We start from the raw sequence: 14,978 nt of genomic DNA on the forward strand, positions 1-14,978 counted from the left end.
GACAGCTGGGTTCTACAGTTATTTAATTCCTACACCTCTCCCTTGAATTGTTTCCAGAAATGAATTATGAAATCAACCATTCGTTAACTTTAAGTGTTCATGACAAAAAAAAATTCAAAATAATTCAAAGGGATGCTATAAATGTAACATGATGACTGACATGACCAAATATAAAAGCAGTAGTATTACCATAAACATAAGTTACTCATTAATAGGCCACTGTAAAAATGTGTTGCCTTTTTATTGAAAAGCAGAAAAAAACATCTGAAGTCTGTCATCTCAGACCACTGCAAAAGGGATAATCACATTATGGACTGGGAAGGAGCCAAAGTTACTAGGACAGAAGACAATAAATATCATCACTGGATAAAAGAGGCAACAGAAATCTGTAAACATGTCCATAATACACTAAACCGATCGAGACGAGGGGGTGTTCTTGCTTTCCCACACTTGGGATACTGTTCTGAAGAAGTCGGATTGCAGAGGGCGCTGTTGTCCTTCCTCTCCTGGAAGTAAGACTGTGCCGAAAACTATGTAAATCAGATCTAAGACATCCCGAACCACCTCAGCTGGCTCCTCTCAACGTGGAGGAGCAGCGGCTGTGCTCCGAGCTCCTCCCGTGTGACTAAGCTCCTCACCCTGTCTCTAAGGGAGTGCCCAGACTCCCTGCGGAGGAAACTCATTTCGACTGCTTGTATCGGCGATGTTGTCCTTTCGGTCATTACCCAAAGCTCAGGACCGTAGTAATATTTTTTTTTAAATCTGAGTGTACAAAAAAATAACAGTTTGACAAGTCGACTAATGGAAACATTAATCACTCTCTAAATTGAAAGAATTATTAATTGCACTATATGAACAAATACTCTATACCACAATGACAATAAAAACACACTTTTAAGACAAAATATTATTTTAGTTATTTCTAACTCAAAATAATTTTTGATACTTTGATACTTCAGAACCTTCAGAACTTCAGATATTGTCCTGTTTTTGATCTAAATGCATTGCTTTGTTGCAGCTGCTTTAGATTTCACACACACTGCTCGGTGTGTGAGTATCGGAGGGTTCTTCACAGTGTTGAGGTGTGGTCAGGACTTTCTCTCTCACACAGCTCATGGATGTAGTGGTCAGCAGGCTGGGCTCTGCTCTGTCTGGGTCTCATAGTCCTTGTGGATTTCCAGTGGTCCAAAGATCTCCTCCAGAACCTCCAGAACGTTGGCCTGCAATGACTCCACCTGCTCCAGAGGGCAGTACTCATCCAGACTGGACCTGAACACAGCAAACCCGGCTGTTTACATTCATCTCATTTTATCACCAATCACCATCAAACATTAGTACTGCCCCAAAGTGCTTAACATTTAAAGGGCCCGTTACTCTATTTTCTGATCTATGGTATAATGTTTACTCATTAAAAACATACATTTTTTTGTATTATTTAACACACAAACCTCGCCTATTTAATTCTTCCCTCAAACAGAAAACACTTTGTGATGCCATGTGGTAATACAGGATGTGCTCCACTGTGTTTTTAAACTTCATACACCTTCACTAGAATCATTTGGATAATTTCAGCCTTGGACAATCTGTACTGAACAAAAGGTAAAAGATAACATTTAACTTGAAAACCACCACTACATGACATCACAAGGTGGAAAAGAGCATTTTGACCTTTGGAGATAATAATATAGTATTAATAACATTAATAATGTAGGATTACTCAAATATGAATGAAAGAAAACAACTCCAGGTTTTTACAACGCTCTTCTCTGTCCAGGTGATAGTTGTTGTCATTTCATTGCTTCATTTTACAGGTACAAACTGGCACCTGTCCTCCCTCCTCTAAGAACGACCATTGGTATAAAGACTTGAAAAGGATGTAAAACTGCAGACTTAAAAAACAAGGACTTTATCTCAATTCTGTCCATTAGGCAGTGCAACCAAATGTGCTATACTAAAACTAGACTAAAAAATAATAGAAAAAAACATATCCTGTGTACCTGGACATGGTGACGATGGTGGGCTTGGGCAGGTGTTTGAGGAGCAGTGTGAGCGCTCGGAGCAGACTCTGGATCTCCTCCTCACTGCTGATGTGGTGAGGCAGCTCCACGGTGTCACAGGTCAGCCCGGCCTGGTGCACCTGAGGACACATCCACAAACAACATGACCTGTTGACTCTACTGTGCTGTTTGAGTCATTTTTTATTTATTTACACATTTTCTCCTTCTCCTTCTAAATGGAAGTAAACGATTGTTTTACTTTACAAAACTAAAAGCAGGTTTGGCTGTTGCTGTTGAAGTCCAAACCTCTTCACTGATACATTTCCAACGTTGCACCACTTCTATGGTGTTTTATCTGCTAACATATTTAGATCACCATGTTACCGTTTATTGTTTTGTATTGTTTTATTGCTATTTGCCGAAAACATGTTTCCTTTTCATTTTTGATGCTTCTCTCTCTTCCCTGTTCTTGCTCTCCATGTTATCACTCGCCCTTCAGAGCGCTATCAACACAATTAGAGTGCATCTTGTTATTTATGGAGAAATGTCGTGTGGGAGTTTGGGTGACGTAGGCTTGTGGGTGGAGCATCTCACACAATCTTACAGCTCAATGTACGGAGGGTTAGAAAAGGGCCTGGGAGAGATCGCTAAATTACTCAAACATGTATGGATGACATCTAAAGCCTCTTCAGGCCTGTTTTTGATGAGGGAACAAAAATAACATGGTAGAATCAATTTTACCTCTTAGCTCATCTATGTAAACTAATAACATAAGTATTTTAATCTCAGTCTCACCATTTCATAGTCTGGACTGGGGTTTTTTGACTTTAGACTTGAAACCAGAGCCGCTAAAGATGCCATCCTGTGAGGAAAAGAAAAAGAAACAAAAATGCTTAATATACTTAGACCGGGTATGTGGTAATAATACATATGTTAATGGTGATTCTGACCCTGGGTTCCTGCTCCATCGAGTGACCGTCTCCTCTCCATCGTCTTCCAGCAGATCTGCAAACGCTGCCTCCAGGTCCTCCAGCTGTCGCACCCGGTTCTCCACACACTCCTCTAGCTCCTCCTGAAAACACCACACAGTACTCGCTGGATTATTCACAGTCTCTGCAGTAACTCCACCACACCACCAGGTGTCATGTCCAAAAGAGTGATGATTTAAAGTACGGTACCTGATCAGCTCCAGGCTTTGGTGCTCTGAAACTGTACAACTCTTGAAGGATGGCATACTCCTCCTAGACAATAACAACTGGACTAATAAGTACACAAATATATTTCACATATTTCACATGACTTTGTTTTAAACATTTCTGCACACTGTGCTTGAAGCAGTTAGTCCTCGTGTTTCATTAGTTTAAAAAAGGATACAAGAGTGGAGACACAGACGTTTGAGCCCCAGTTGTAACTGTATACTGTCTGTAATAAAAATCCATTTATTTTCTTCTGCTTATCCAGGGCCAGATCGTGGCAGCAGCAGTCCCTGCCCCAGACACTTCCTCCAGCTCCTCCAGGAGGATCCTGTGGCGTTCCCAGGCCACCTGAGAGACACAGTCCCTCCAGCATGTCCTGGGTCTTTCCTGGGACCTCCTCCCAGGAGGCATCCGGAACAGATGCCCAAGCCACCAGAGTAGAGCCGCTGCTCCTCTCTATATGTGGAGGAGCATCGGCTCTACTCTGAGCTCCTTCTGTGTGTAGTTATCTGGTACATTAAATTTAATGCTGACCTACACATAACAGTAGTAAGATCAACTGTATCTTTTACTACTGAGTTTTGCCAAGAGTAAGGATGTGACATTCAAAAAGTTTTATGTTGACAATATTTAAAAATAGAATATTCCTTCATACAGGTGCGATTGTGAGTTATATCATTTTCTTAATGTCCTTGTGTGGTGCTCTGTGGACTGTACCTGACTGTAGAGCTCTCTGAAGGGGTTCTTGCAGGAGAAGAAGTCCAGGTCTATGTCCAGGATGTAGGGCTGAGTCTGGTCCAGTAGAGGGAGCACATTGTTCACTACATACTCTGGGGCGCCCTCCCCCTCTCCTCTGCCCTGTGTGCTCTGTGCAGGGGGGTTTGGAGTGTCCTCTGGTGGCTTTGGTGTGTCACTGCAGGAGCTGGACCCAGGTTCACTGCTACTCTCTGATCGTGCTCTCTTCACTGTGGGCACTCCAGGCTTTACTGAAACATACAACAAGATAGAACAATGTCAGTACCTGTGGGAGGCTGGTGTGGTTTGCCGAGACCACAGGAGCAGACACAGACTGAAGGTGCCCATCTCTCCAGGACCTGTCGTCGGGCAGAAGCCCTCGCCACAAGAACAGTTTCTTCCCCTCTGCTGTTGGGCTCATCTCCACTTTAAAGAACATACTAAACCATAATTCATCTTCTTGCACTCAGTGTTTTGCATTCTTCTGCCCTACAGTATTCAGTCAAAGTCTATTTTTAATTACCTTATGTTAATGTATATCATAGTTTATGTGTCCTATTTTTAGTCTTTGTTTAATGATGCACCAGAGCAAAGCAAAGCAAGTTCCTGTTTGTGAATTCTGTTCAATGATAATTGCAAAAATCAGGCATGTGTCTTTACCTGTCAGTGGCAGGTGCCCGGACTCCACTGGCTGCACTCTGACTACGCTGAGCCTCAGAGGTTTACTGTTCTCCAGCTGCTCCTCAGCCACATACAGGCCGTCACTCAGGAAGTAGTTCTCTGCACTCGTCACCCTGGATTTAACCGAAGAACAAACAGAAAAACCCAGTTATATACATGACTGTGGTTAGTGGTTATCAGTATTTATCCTCAAACAAACAGCACAGAACTATTCTATTGTCATTTTCCATCTTGCCCAGTGACTAGATCTTACTGATCTAGTCAGTAAATGCTGCAAATGCTGGCACACAAAAAGGTATAAACATGCATTGTCCCTTTAAGTAATATAATAATAATATTTTCAATTTAAAATTTGAATACTTTAATAATGTGTAAATCAAACCTATATGTAATTACAAAAATTTTAAAAAATCTATAATTAACAAAATGTTAATTCACAGTTATAATGTTCCTGTACCTGATGGTGGTGGTGGACCTGTCTCGTCCCACATGCAGCTGGTGGTGTCCCTCTGAGATCTGCTGGGCCCAGTACGGGTGTAACCAGGCCACAGAGGACACGTGCCCCGCGTACACCATGGGCATGATCCAGTTCTCAATGCTCAACTCACTGCAACAAGAGGCCAGTGTGGGTATAAACATGTGTGTCATTTAAACCATGTCATTTAAAACAGTGTGGAACTTTCTGGAGATGTCCCCAGCGTGATTCTACGGAAACAGAGATATCAAACCACTTTGGAATATTCTCCATGGGGAATCAGTTTAAAATATTGCCTACAATAAAAAAACAATTTATTTTTATTTTTATTGTAGTTATTGTTGAAAGTTACATGGCGGGACTTTCACTGCATCAGAGAAGAACTGCTAGAACTAAACACATTTATCCAGTCTTCTTAGATCAAGACTCATATATTGATAAATTAAGATAATATTGTTACTGATATATTGTTACTACCAGAAATACTGAGGTGTGTGTAGTAGTGTGATGTGAAAAGTTTGAGAACCACTGGAATACGTGGCTACTCACCTATGTAACTCTGTCTGTGACAAAACAGTTCCACATTTTCAGCCAGAGAAACTGACCTGAGGAGTTTGTCCTTGTCAAACACTGTGTCGGCAGCCATGTTGACTGGGATGAGCAGGTCTGGATGGGAGTCCAGGTGAACCATGGGTATCCCGCTCAGAGGCAGGTGTCGGGAGGCGATGGAGCGGTAAATGTGTTGCACCACCTAAAGTACACAGCACAGAGATACAATACTACAATGATAATAAAAAAAAACAAAACTTGACAATAACTGTTCATGGGGCATTTTATATAATCGTCATAATCACAAAGATAATCACCATTGTGTCACCAGGATGACAAAATACTCATCCATGTTCTTTTCTAGATCATTGATGTTTTCACTGATAAAGTAAAACACTATAACAGTTGGTTGAACATGGAACTTATTCACATCTATAAAATATAAACTCATATAATTATTAATATCCATAACATGTTTAAACTATCAGCAACTTTAATAATAAAAGTGATATAACCGTTACTCGCAGTTATGATGATAATCATGGATGCCAAATTTTAGTATCTCTCTGTGCCTATAACTGGGCATCCAGAGCTTCAACTTGAATTACTATTTTATTAACTATTTAGATGAAATGAAAACATGAAGCACAAAGCAGATTGAAAATGATCAATGGCTTTTTTTTTTTTTTTTCCCCAGTTTTGCCATTTTTAAGTGTTTCATATTTGAAATTCTCCTATAGTTTAGTTATAGTTTTTTAAACAAACTGTATGTAGACTGAGAAAAAAAAAAAAAAAAAGTTACTCCAATCACAGCTGAACCTGTTAATGAGCCTTAACCTGCAGATAAAGGACACATATAATTTTGTCTCATTCTCAGTATATGGATAGGCCATGCCTCATATGAATTTATTTAATGAATGAATAAATAAATTAATGATATAACACCTTTCAAGACGCTTTACAGTTCATTATTCATTCACTCCACACTCAGTGATAGCAAACTACTACTGTATTTTAGCCACAGCTGCCCTGGGGTAAAGTGAAGGAAGTGAGGCTTCCAATCTGCACCATCAACTTCACACTACTTTTTTACTAGACAATGTGGGTGAAGTTTCTTGCCTAAAAACACAACGACAGTTTGTACCACTAGCGCCACCCTGTGGCAGAGGATCTGACATTTGATTTGAACATGTCTTTCTTGCATCTAGGGACACAGATAGGTCGTGTTTATGAATTTAAAAACGACATTTTACACAGACTTTCTTTAATAAATGCGCTTGTGAATGCAAGTTTTGTCAATTTAAAACATAATTTTAAAACCAAAACTGTTAATGTTAAGAGAAATTATTTTCTGCATCTTACATCGTGGTGGTCCTCTACAATCCACACTGGCAGATTCTTGTATCTCCTCTTCAGTGGCACGGAGCTCATATTCACTTTATAACTCAACCTTAAGAATCGATTAAAGGCATTTCTGGACCAAACTGTGCGAAAATATCAAATAATAATGAGGCGCCATGGAACAGAAAAGCTAAAGATAACCTGCTGCTTGCCGTGCGCCGGAGACACCGGTGAGCGATCTGATTGGTCAATAAGGCCCGAGGGGCGGTATAGTTCAGGTCTGAGCCAATCAGATCAAAGAAAAGCCACTGCGTCGACCAATCAGAGCCAGTGAAATATGAAGGAATTCAGATTTGTTATTGTGTCCGTAGTGAAACAAGAGACAAAGAAGAATTCCGATTATTTTGAATTATTATACTTTTTTAACCAGTTGTTTTTCTATTTAAAATCAGTACGCTGTTAAATTAATACGTACAAAATAAAACATTTAGAGGAGGAAAACTGTCAATTTAAAAATGAGGACGTAAATCACCGACTAAAGGATCAATAGGTATTTAAGGGCCTCTGGTGGCTGTCGTTTGTCACTACAACTTCTCAGCCTTGACTTTTGACTGACATACAAACTTTAACTTCTAATAGCCACAAATGAAAGAGAAAAACGTGATAATAATAACAACGATTATTTGATGAGCTAATTTATATTACATTATTGTTGTTTCCCCTTGTTTAGTTTGATAATTTTATTCAAATAGGTATCTGAACAGGACTACAGTTCTCATTATGTCATACGGTTTTCAGGCTTTTTCTCAGAAACTTGACACAGCTCTGGAAGTTGTTTGTACCACACACCATAAGGGTTATTCAACGCTTCACTATAATTTGATTGATTTATATGAAGTGATGTTAAGAGTGAGTGAGTCAAACAGGCAGAAGTGTCTCTCTGCAGAGCACACTGTCCTACTACTATATCCAGTTATATGTCATGTCCAATTTTACATAAAAAACATAAAGAAGTGTTAATGAATTTGCAATTCTTTTCATTTTCATCGGCATATCTGATTAAATATTGCAAAACCTAGTCTGAAATTGGTGATGTGTGCATTTATGTACATCAAATAAACGAAAGAGCACAGGAAAACCCATGACTAAAGTTTAAGAGCTATAGTTCTAGTGATAAATGTTGCTTTTGGGGGATGATTTATCAGCTTTGAATTTAAAACGGCATTTTGCCAAGATAAAATGTTGTTTAGGATTTTGTGTGAAAATATAAATTTTCAATAGAGAAATGTTAAATATCAAATGTGTCAAAGAGATTGTAAAAACTTTATTTGACTTTATTATACATTGTGTATTAATAACCAGTGATCCTCAAACTACAATTCTGTGACATGTATGTTCTAGTGTTATTGCTTTTTACAGTATGCAATTAAATGTATTTCCTTGGAGACCAGCAGGTGATGCCACAAGCCCAAGTTAGGCACCTATGAAAAAGTGACCTCATTCATCTCTGTGCTGTTCCTGGTGAGGCTGACAGGAGGGAGAGAGGCACACTCTTGTCTGTTGTTGTTACCACATTAGTATTTCTATGATTTGGTTAGACTGTGGAGCCAGACTGCAGGATCACAATTTTGGCGTCTGGACCATCTGTGAGGACTCTGTGGAAAACGCTGTATGGGCCGAATTTGTTTAACGGCAATGAACCTTAGGGACATAAATGAATAAATATAAGGGCATTATGACTATGGACTACGAATCTCACTACAACATGAGTAATATCATTATTTTTAAGATTATACTATTCTCTTGCCTATTTTTGTCTAGTTTTTAAATTAAAGTCGAGTTTGTGCCTTGTGCAGACTGGAGCAGGTCCAGCTGTAATCTCACTTCTCGCTCAGAGCTGCACCGTTTGCAGTGTACGTGTAGGGTTATAATTTTAATTCCTGATCAGACAGAGGCAGCAGATGAGGGAGGGGTGGAGTCTAGACACATAAGGAACAGTGTGATTGGTCTAACAGGTATCCACACTTCAAACTCTGCCCCTGCAGCCAGATGTTTGTAAGAGAGACACCTGTCTGTTATCAGGGCAGTTTAGTCCGCCCTGGATGACACACAGAGTGCAACGATTGATCTGAGTAAAAAATAATTCCTGTAGTTCTGGAGACCAGGGGCCCGTCCGAATTAAGTTAAATGCACCTGCTTCGATGGTATTGATCCAAAATAAATGACTATGATTCTTAAAAGGGCCCATTCCACCTCGTTGGGGTCCCCCAAGGGTGCGTGCTGCGACCCCTGCTCTACACTCTGTTCATACATGACTACTTTGTGTGAACCACTGACTACCAACCTCTCTCTATGGCACTGAGGTGGTACACAGGGTGACCAGTTTAAAATTCCTGAGGGTGGCTGGGTCAGAGGACCTGGCCTGGGGCATTCACTCTGCCTCAGTGTTATAAGACCTCTGAGGGCCAACAATAACTGGTCTGAGGGCTGCACTTGGAAATACATATACACAAGTACTGTAATGACTTAAGGATGCTCTACCTGACTTTTACTGTCTTAGAAACATGCAAAAGAGAACTACGAACTAGTTCATTTTAAACGGCCAGAGGGACGTCTGGACGTCACAATAAGGCTAACAACAACAAGCAAGCTAACCATGCACTTACTGTTTACTGGACAACAAAATACTTATAATTAAACAGTACACCTCAAGAGCTGCTTGTACAATATAACTGTACTGCTCAAATATATGTGAACTAATCTGGTACCACCATCTCCAAAAATGTATGTGTATGTGTTTTATGTAACTGTGAACATTAAAATTATAATTTATATTCTAGTTGAAATGTATACAGTATTTCTGCTTTATTACACAGAAGTATTTAAAAAAATAAATAAACGCTTTGATTTCTTTTCTGATAAAATGTTGTGTGGTCCAGCCCCAGGACGAGGAGGTGCTGTGTAAGTTATGTAAGAATAAAATGCCACAAACTCATCAGATTTCCCCCTGACTTCACTGCTATTTGGTCCATATTATAACTTCATAACAAGAAATAGTTTAGGACTGGAATTTTCCAGGTTACGCCTTTATTTAGGAGCGAAACAGCAGAAAGGTTATGTGCTATTTATCTCTGTCACAGGTGGTTATGTCTGATGTGCTGTCAACTTGTCTGAACCACAGACTTATAGTTATATAATATAGCCAGGATATAGCCAGGATTTTTTCCTATAGTTATTAGCATTAGCCTTCAAAAAACACATATTATGAATAATGCAGTGGGTGTCAGCTGGTACCAACAAAGAGAATAAAGTTTCTGTTTATATGAGAAATGTTTCTGTGTATATAAGAGAAAAGTTAAGATGAACAAGCACAAAACACAAAATGCCACATGTCCATTCTTCTACATCCATGTTTGAGCGCAACTGGAGCGAGTCAAATCTGCACAGGTCTAACTCAACATCTCCTCAGGCCTCAGGAGTAAAATATACTGCTCAAAAAATTTAAAGGAACACTTCTGAAAGCACATCAGATCTCAAGATAAAAAAATATGTTGGATGTATGTCTATACAAATATGGAAATGGCAATGTCTTAGGAACAAAAGGATGCCACCTCTTTTAATAGAAATACATTTTTCATTTGCTTAATATCATAGACACCCTGAAAAACAAATAAGGATGTGGCAGGCTAGTCCATTTTCCTAAAATGTAATTTCTGCATCTCAAAATGCTTCTCAATCTTGTGTGGCCCCCTTGTGCTTGTCTGCATGTTTGACAACGTTGTGGCAGGATCTTAATCACATGACGGATGGTGTCTTTTGGGATGTCCTCTCAGATCTGTGTAAGGGCATCACTGAGCTCTTGTAGAGTCTGAGGAGGAACCTGGTGATGTCTGATGGACCGAAACATAATGTTCCAAAGGTGCTCTGTTGGGTTTAAATCAGGTGATCCTGAGGGTCATTCAATTGTATCGATCTCTTTATCCTCCAGGTTCTGCCTACAGACTCTTGCCACATGAAGACAGGCATTGTCATGCATCAGGAGGAACCCAGGACCTACTGCAGCAGCGTAGGGTCTGACAATGGGTTCCAGGAGTTCATCTTGATACCTAATTGCAGTCAGAGTGCTGTTTTCTAGCTGGTAGACATCTGTGCTTCCCTCCATGGATCTACCTCCCCAGACCATCACAAACCCACCACCAAACCGCTCATGCTGAACCATATTGCAGGCAGCAGTGTGTCCTCCCTACCTTCTCCAGACTCTTTCACGTCTATCACTGGTGCTCAGGATGAACCTGCTCTCTGTACTACTGTGAAAAGCACAGTAGTGGACTTGCCAATTTGAGTGTCGTCTAACAAATGCCAGTGGAGCTCCATGATGCTGGGCAGTGATAACAGGGCCCACTGCATTTGTGCTCTCAAGCCTCCCTCATGAAGTCTGTTCACACCAGTGTCCTGCTGGAGGTCATTCTGTAGAGCACGTGTAGAGCTCAACCTGTCCTCCTGCACAAAGGAGCAAATATGGGTACTGCTGATGGGTTAAAGACCTTCAACGGCCCTGTCCAGCTCTCTTGAGGAACTGCCTGTCTCCTGAAATCTACTCCATCTTCTGGAGAGTGTTGCTGGGAGACACATTAAATCTCCTTGCAGCAGCACAAGGAGAAGGAGGGAGAAACCTGAAATGACCTCCACATGTAAAACCAGTCCTGTTTTAGGAGTTGTCTCATTGGTGCCGGTCTAGTGCAGCTGTTGTTCATTTCCATTGAAAAAGGAGGCTTCCTTTTGTTCCTAAGACACTGTCTTGTCCTTATTTGTATAGATATTAAACATGTTTTTTTCATATTCATATCTGATTTGCTGAAGTGTTCATTTAATCTGTTCTTCACTGTGCCATCTGCAGATACTCATTTAACTCATGTTCGGTCTTAAAGTATAAAAGCCATAAAAACAGAATTAACCTCACTAGTATCAGTCAGTCAGTGGATCTGACCACTCAACCAATGATGTTCACGTCAAGAGCGGAATGCAAACCACCAACCTTCAGATCACTGTACAAATGCTCTACTAACTGAGCTACTGTTGCCCCATGGTATATGCACAGTTAGAGTTTTTTATTCTACTCCGTCGGTCTGTGAAGCGAGGGTGAGTCAGGTTATCTGTATTTACTGCCACAACCGGTCCAAACCTGCTCAGGGAAAAAAAAAGAAAAACGTGACATAAACCTACAACCTATGTGCACGAACTATAGCAAACTAATGAGCTCGTACTGTGTCAGAGGGTTATCCTGTCTCCTCTCAGTAAGGAGGTTGTGGGTTAGACTCCTCAATGTCCTCCCTTAGTATTCACAATATAGACTGTATAATACTACTATATGACTTTCATGGTGGAGGGTCTGCCACCTGCCTGTCTCTATGCATATTTTACTGCTTTATCTTCATGGAGACAAGCAAGTGGCGCCACCAGACCAAATTACATATCAGATCTGTTGAGAGGTGATTCTATTTATTCTAACAATGCATGTTTGCAAGACATTTTTGAATAGAACAGGGGAATAAATGCAGAGTATATAATTTTAATGTCTGTGGAACATTCCAGGCAAAGCAATTCGATTTCCATGGAGACGAGAAGGAAGCGGACTTTGACTAGAAAAGTGACTGAAATCTCTTTTCCTCTGCAGCGTTCACTTGAGCCCTTGGAGCGGGTCTGTTTGGAGCTGGGTGTTTTGGAGCGGGTCTGTTTGGAGCTGGGTGTTTTGGAGCGGGTCTGCTTGGAGTGGGAGCTGTTTGGAGTGGTGATTATCTTTCCAGGCCCCGGTCCAGGGCAGAGATGGGCATAGACCGTGTGGGACACTGATGTCACCCAAATGTTACAAATGTTTACTTTAGAAATACAATCTAAACCATACCTTAATTATACTCGATCTCAGAGATTCACAAAGACATATTTAGTAAATTCTGAGTTTGTGCCGCTGTGAGATGAGGCTATTTCCTTTATCGTCGTTGACTGTCTGCATTTATTTCTCTTCTCTGCACCTCTATAACACTAATAATTATTTTCTGTGTAGATCTGTTTTTTGCCATCCTGATGATGTCCTCACCCTCTGCGACCTTCTCCCAAGTCCCAAGACCCTTAGGAGGTAGTACCTCCTTGGTCCTCATGGATCATGGATCACCGCTCTGTTCCTCTACCGTTCTACACAGCCCTATGAAAACAAGACAAGTGCACCTATAGCAGTGACTCTCGCACATACACATAGCTGGGATTCCACGCGTAATAAGCAGCTTCACCCTTATGTCATAACATCAGCCTGCAGCGCTCTGTTTTCTGACTGTGGAGTGGACCCTGAACTGTCCACGTGTGAACTGAGTGACACTGCGCCGGTGCTCACTCTGGGTTAAAGGGGCAGTATGTAGGATTTCGATTATAAATCCCATTGACCTTATATCTGTGTCCTCAGATACGAGATAGACCTGCTCATATCAGAAATAGCTTTCACTGATAACACTTCTAATGTTGATTTATTCTTAGTGACAGCAACACTGTAAATGATGGCCCATTTTTTATGTTATAAGTTGGTCTTTTTTTTTTTTTCTCAAGAGGTTTATCCAGTCAGAAAGCAGAATGAGTTTCATTTGTGTTGCCAGTTTCAATGCTAAAATCCAGATGGTTTAAACCTAAAATGCCTCTCTCTGATGAATGGTCACTTCCTGAACCCCAGCACCTGCAGCCAGTAATGAGTCAGTGCTAGTGCAGCCTGAGCTTTCACATGAGGCCTGACCTTTACTGTATACTGAGACAAAATTGGATATGACTGTACCTGCAGGTGAAGGTATTGGCAACACGATGCTTGGGCTACACACATTTCCTTGAAAACTAACACGTGTTCACACTTTTTCTTCCCTCCTAATATTTGACAAAGAAGTGCATTCAGTTTAAATGACATCAGGTTTAGGCGCAAACAAGAGAAGGCTGTGGAATCATTTGTGACTTCAAATTGGATTGACCAAAGTTGCATAAGCGCATAGTTCTGTTAGAGAATCAGGAGGAGGAGCGGCTCATTGTTCTGGTGCACAGTGGCTCATTGTTGGCTCTGTATCTGTATCTCACTGTTTGGTGATTTGGCTCCAGAGGTCGAGGTCGAGTGTCGAGCCAAACTGCAATCGCCCCAATCACCCCATCTGTTTATGATGCACACCTGAAAAGTTCATTATTACTTTTTTGTAGGAGGTGTGCAATCGGCTTGTCTTGATGAAGATAATATTGCCTTGCTTAATCAATTAAACTAATTGAACTCTTCTTTTTTATTATTATTTTAAAATTCTATTTTTAATGAAAATGAACATGAAAATATACACTCTAACTCTGAGCTAGAAAACATCAAGTGCATCGTAATATTCTTGCCCTCGTGTTTTGTGGTAATGTGTAATGGAGTAATACTATAAAACGTGCCTTTTTCCCAATAAAATCTTTAAATTTTTAACACAACAGTTGGTTTCATGTAGATTAAAGCTGGGTGGAAGTGGTCATAAAGATTATCCTTGTAATGAGCGTGCGGTGGAAGCACTATAGCCAACAGCTCGTGTGATAGTGCTCCAGATAAACAGGTGAAGGTCAGATTAGCTAACAGGAAAAACTAGCAGCTCCGAGCCAAGTTCAAGGCCCTTCTATCTCCTACTGCGCATGCTATCCAGGAATTACAGGGATTCAGGCCCTTCGAAAAGATTCAAACAAATCAGTCATTCTGAACTGGTAAGTCAAGACCCAAAAGTGGATCACAGCATTTGCCATATGTATAAAATCTCTTCTTTACCCTCCGAAGGCAATCTCTCTCTCATCCTCATCCAGCTCAGGTTCTCTATCAGAGGCCTGGGAGCTTGAGAGTACTGCACAGTATCTTGCAGGAATAGAGGCTGCACTAGCTCTAACACAAGCACTCATTCATGGCATTTTAGGTTTACCAACTGAATTTCAGCATTGAAAGTGCCAACTGAAATGGTGCTCCAGCTG

General features: G+C 40.7%; 1 protein-coding gene across 2 annotated transcripts; it reads right to left on the reverse strand.

The window, feature by feature from the left end:
- Nucleotides 1–222: 222 nt before the first annotated feature.
- cunh5orf22 (chromosome unknown C5orf22 homolog) lies at nt 223–7,199 on the reverse strand. 2 transcript variants are annotated; one of them, XM_020919889.2, is made up of 10 exons: nt 6,996–7,199; nt 5,690–5,835; nt 5,067–5,216; nt 4,589–4,722; nt 3,911–4,179; nt 3,176–3,238; nt 2,948–3,069; nt 2,793–2,859; nt 1,998–2,137; nt 223–1,269 (listed from the first exon to the last, which is right to left on the reverse strand). In XM_020919889.2, exons 1-10 carry the CDS (start codon nt 7,062–7,064, stop codon nt 1,128–1,130), a joined length of 1,302 nt encoding a protein of 433 aa, XP_020775548.2. In that variant the 5' UTR covers nt 7,065–7,199; the 3' UTR covers nt 223–1,127. The 2 variants fall into 2 exon arrangements, with proteins under 2 accessions (XP_020775548.2, XP_055007723.1); XM_055151748.1 differs by lacking the exon at nt 6,996–7,199 and having other exon boundaries at nt 5,634–5,736.
- Nucleotides 7,200–14,978: the final 7,779 nt, after the last annotated feature.

The sequence above is a fragment of the Boleophthalmus pectinirostris genome, unplaced genomic scaffold (genome assembly GCF_026225935.1).
Source record: "Boleophthalmus pectinirostris isolate CB_2022bp ecotype Guang Dong unplaced genomic scaffold, ASM2622593v1 HiC_scaffold_16, whole genome shotgun sequence".
In the NCBI taxonomy this organism is placed as follows: Eukaryota; Metazoa; Chordata; class Actinopteri; order Gobiiformes; family Gobiidae; genus Boleophthalmus; species Boleophthalmus pectinirostris.

Excerpts from the sequence above, each read along its gene's own strand:
- cunh5orf22 (XM_020919889.2), bottom strand. The coding sequence starts at position 7,064 with ATGAGCTCCGTGCCACTGAAGAGGAGATACAAGAATCTGCCAGTGTGG. Across the intron at positions 5,217-5,689 it reads GACAAGGACAAACTCCTCAG|TGAGTTGAGCATTGAGAACT; the intron begins GTCAGTTTCTCT and ends CTCTTGTTGCAG. Across the intron at positions 2,860-2,947 it reads CGATGGAGCAGGAACCCAGG|GATGGCATCTTTAGCGGCTC; the intron begins GTCAGAATCACC and ends TTTTCCTCACAG.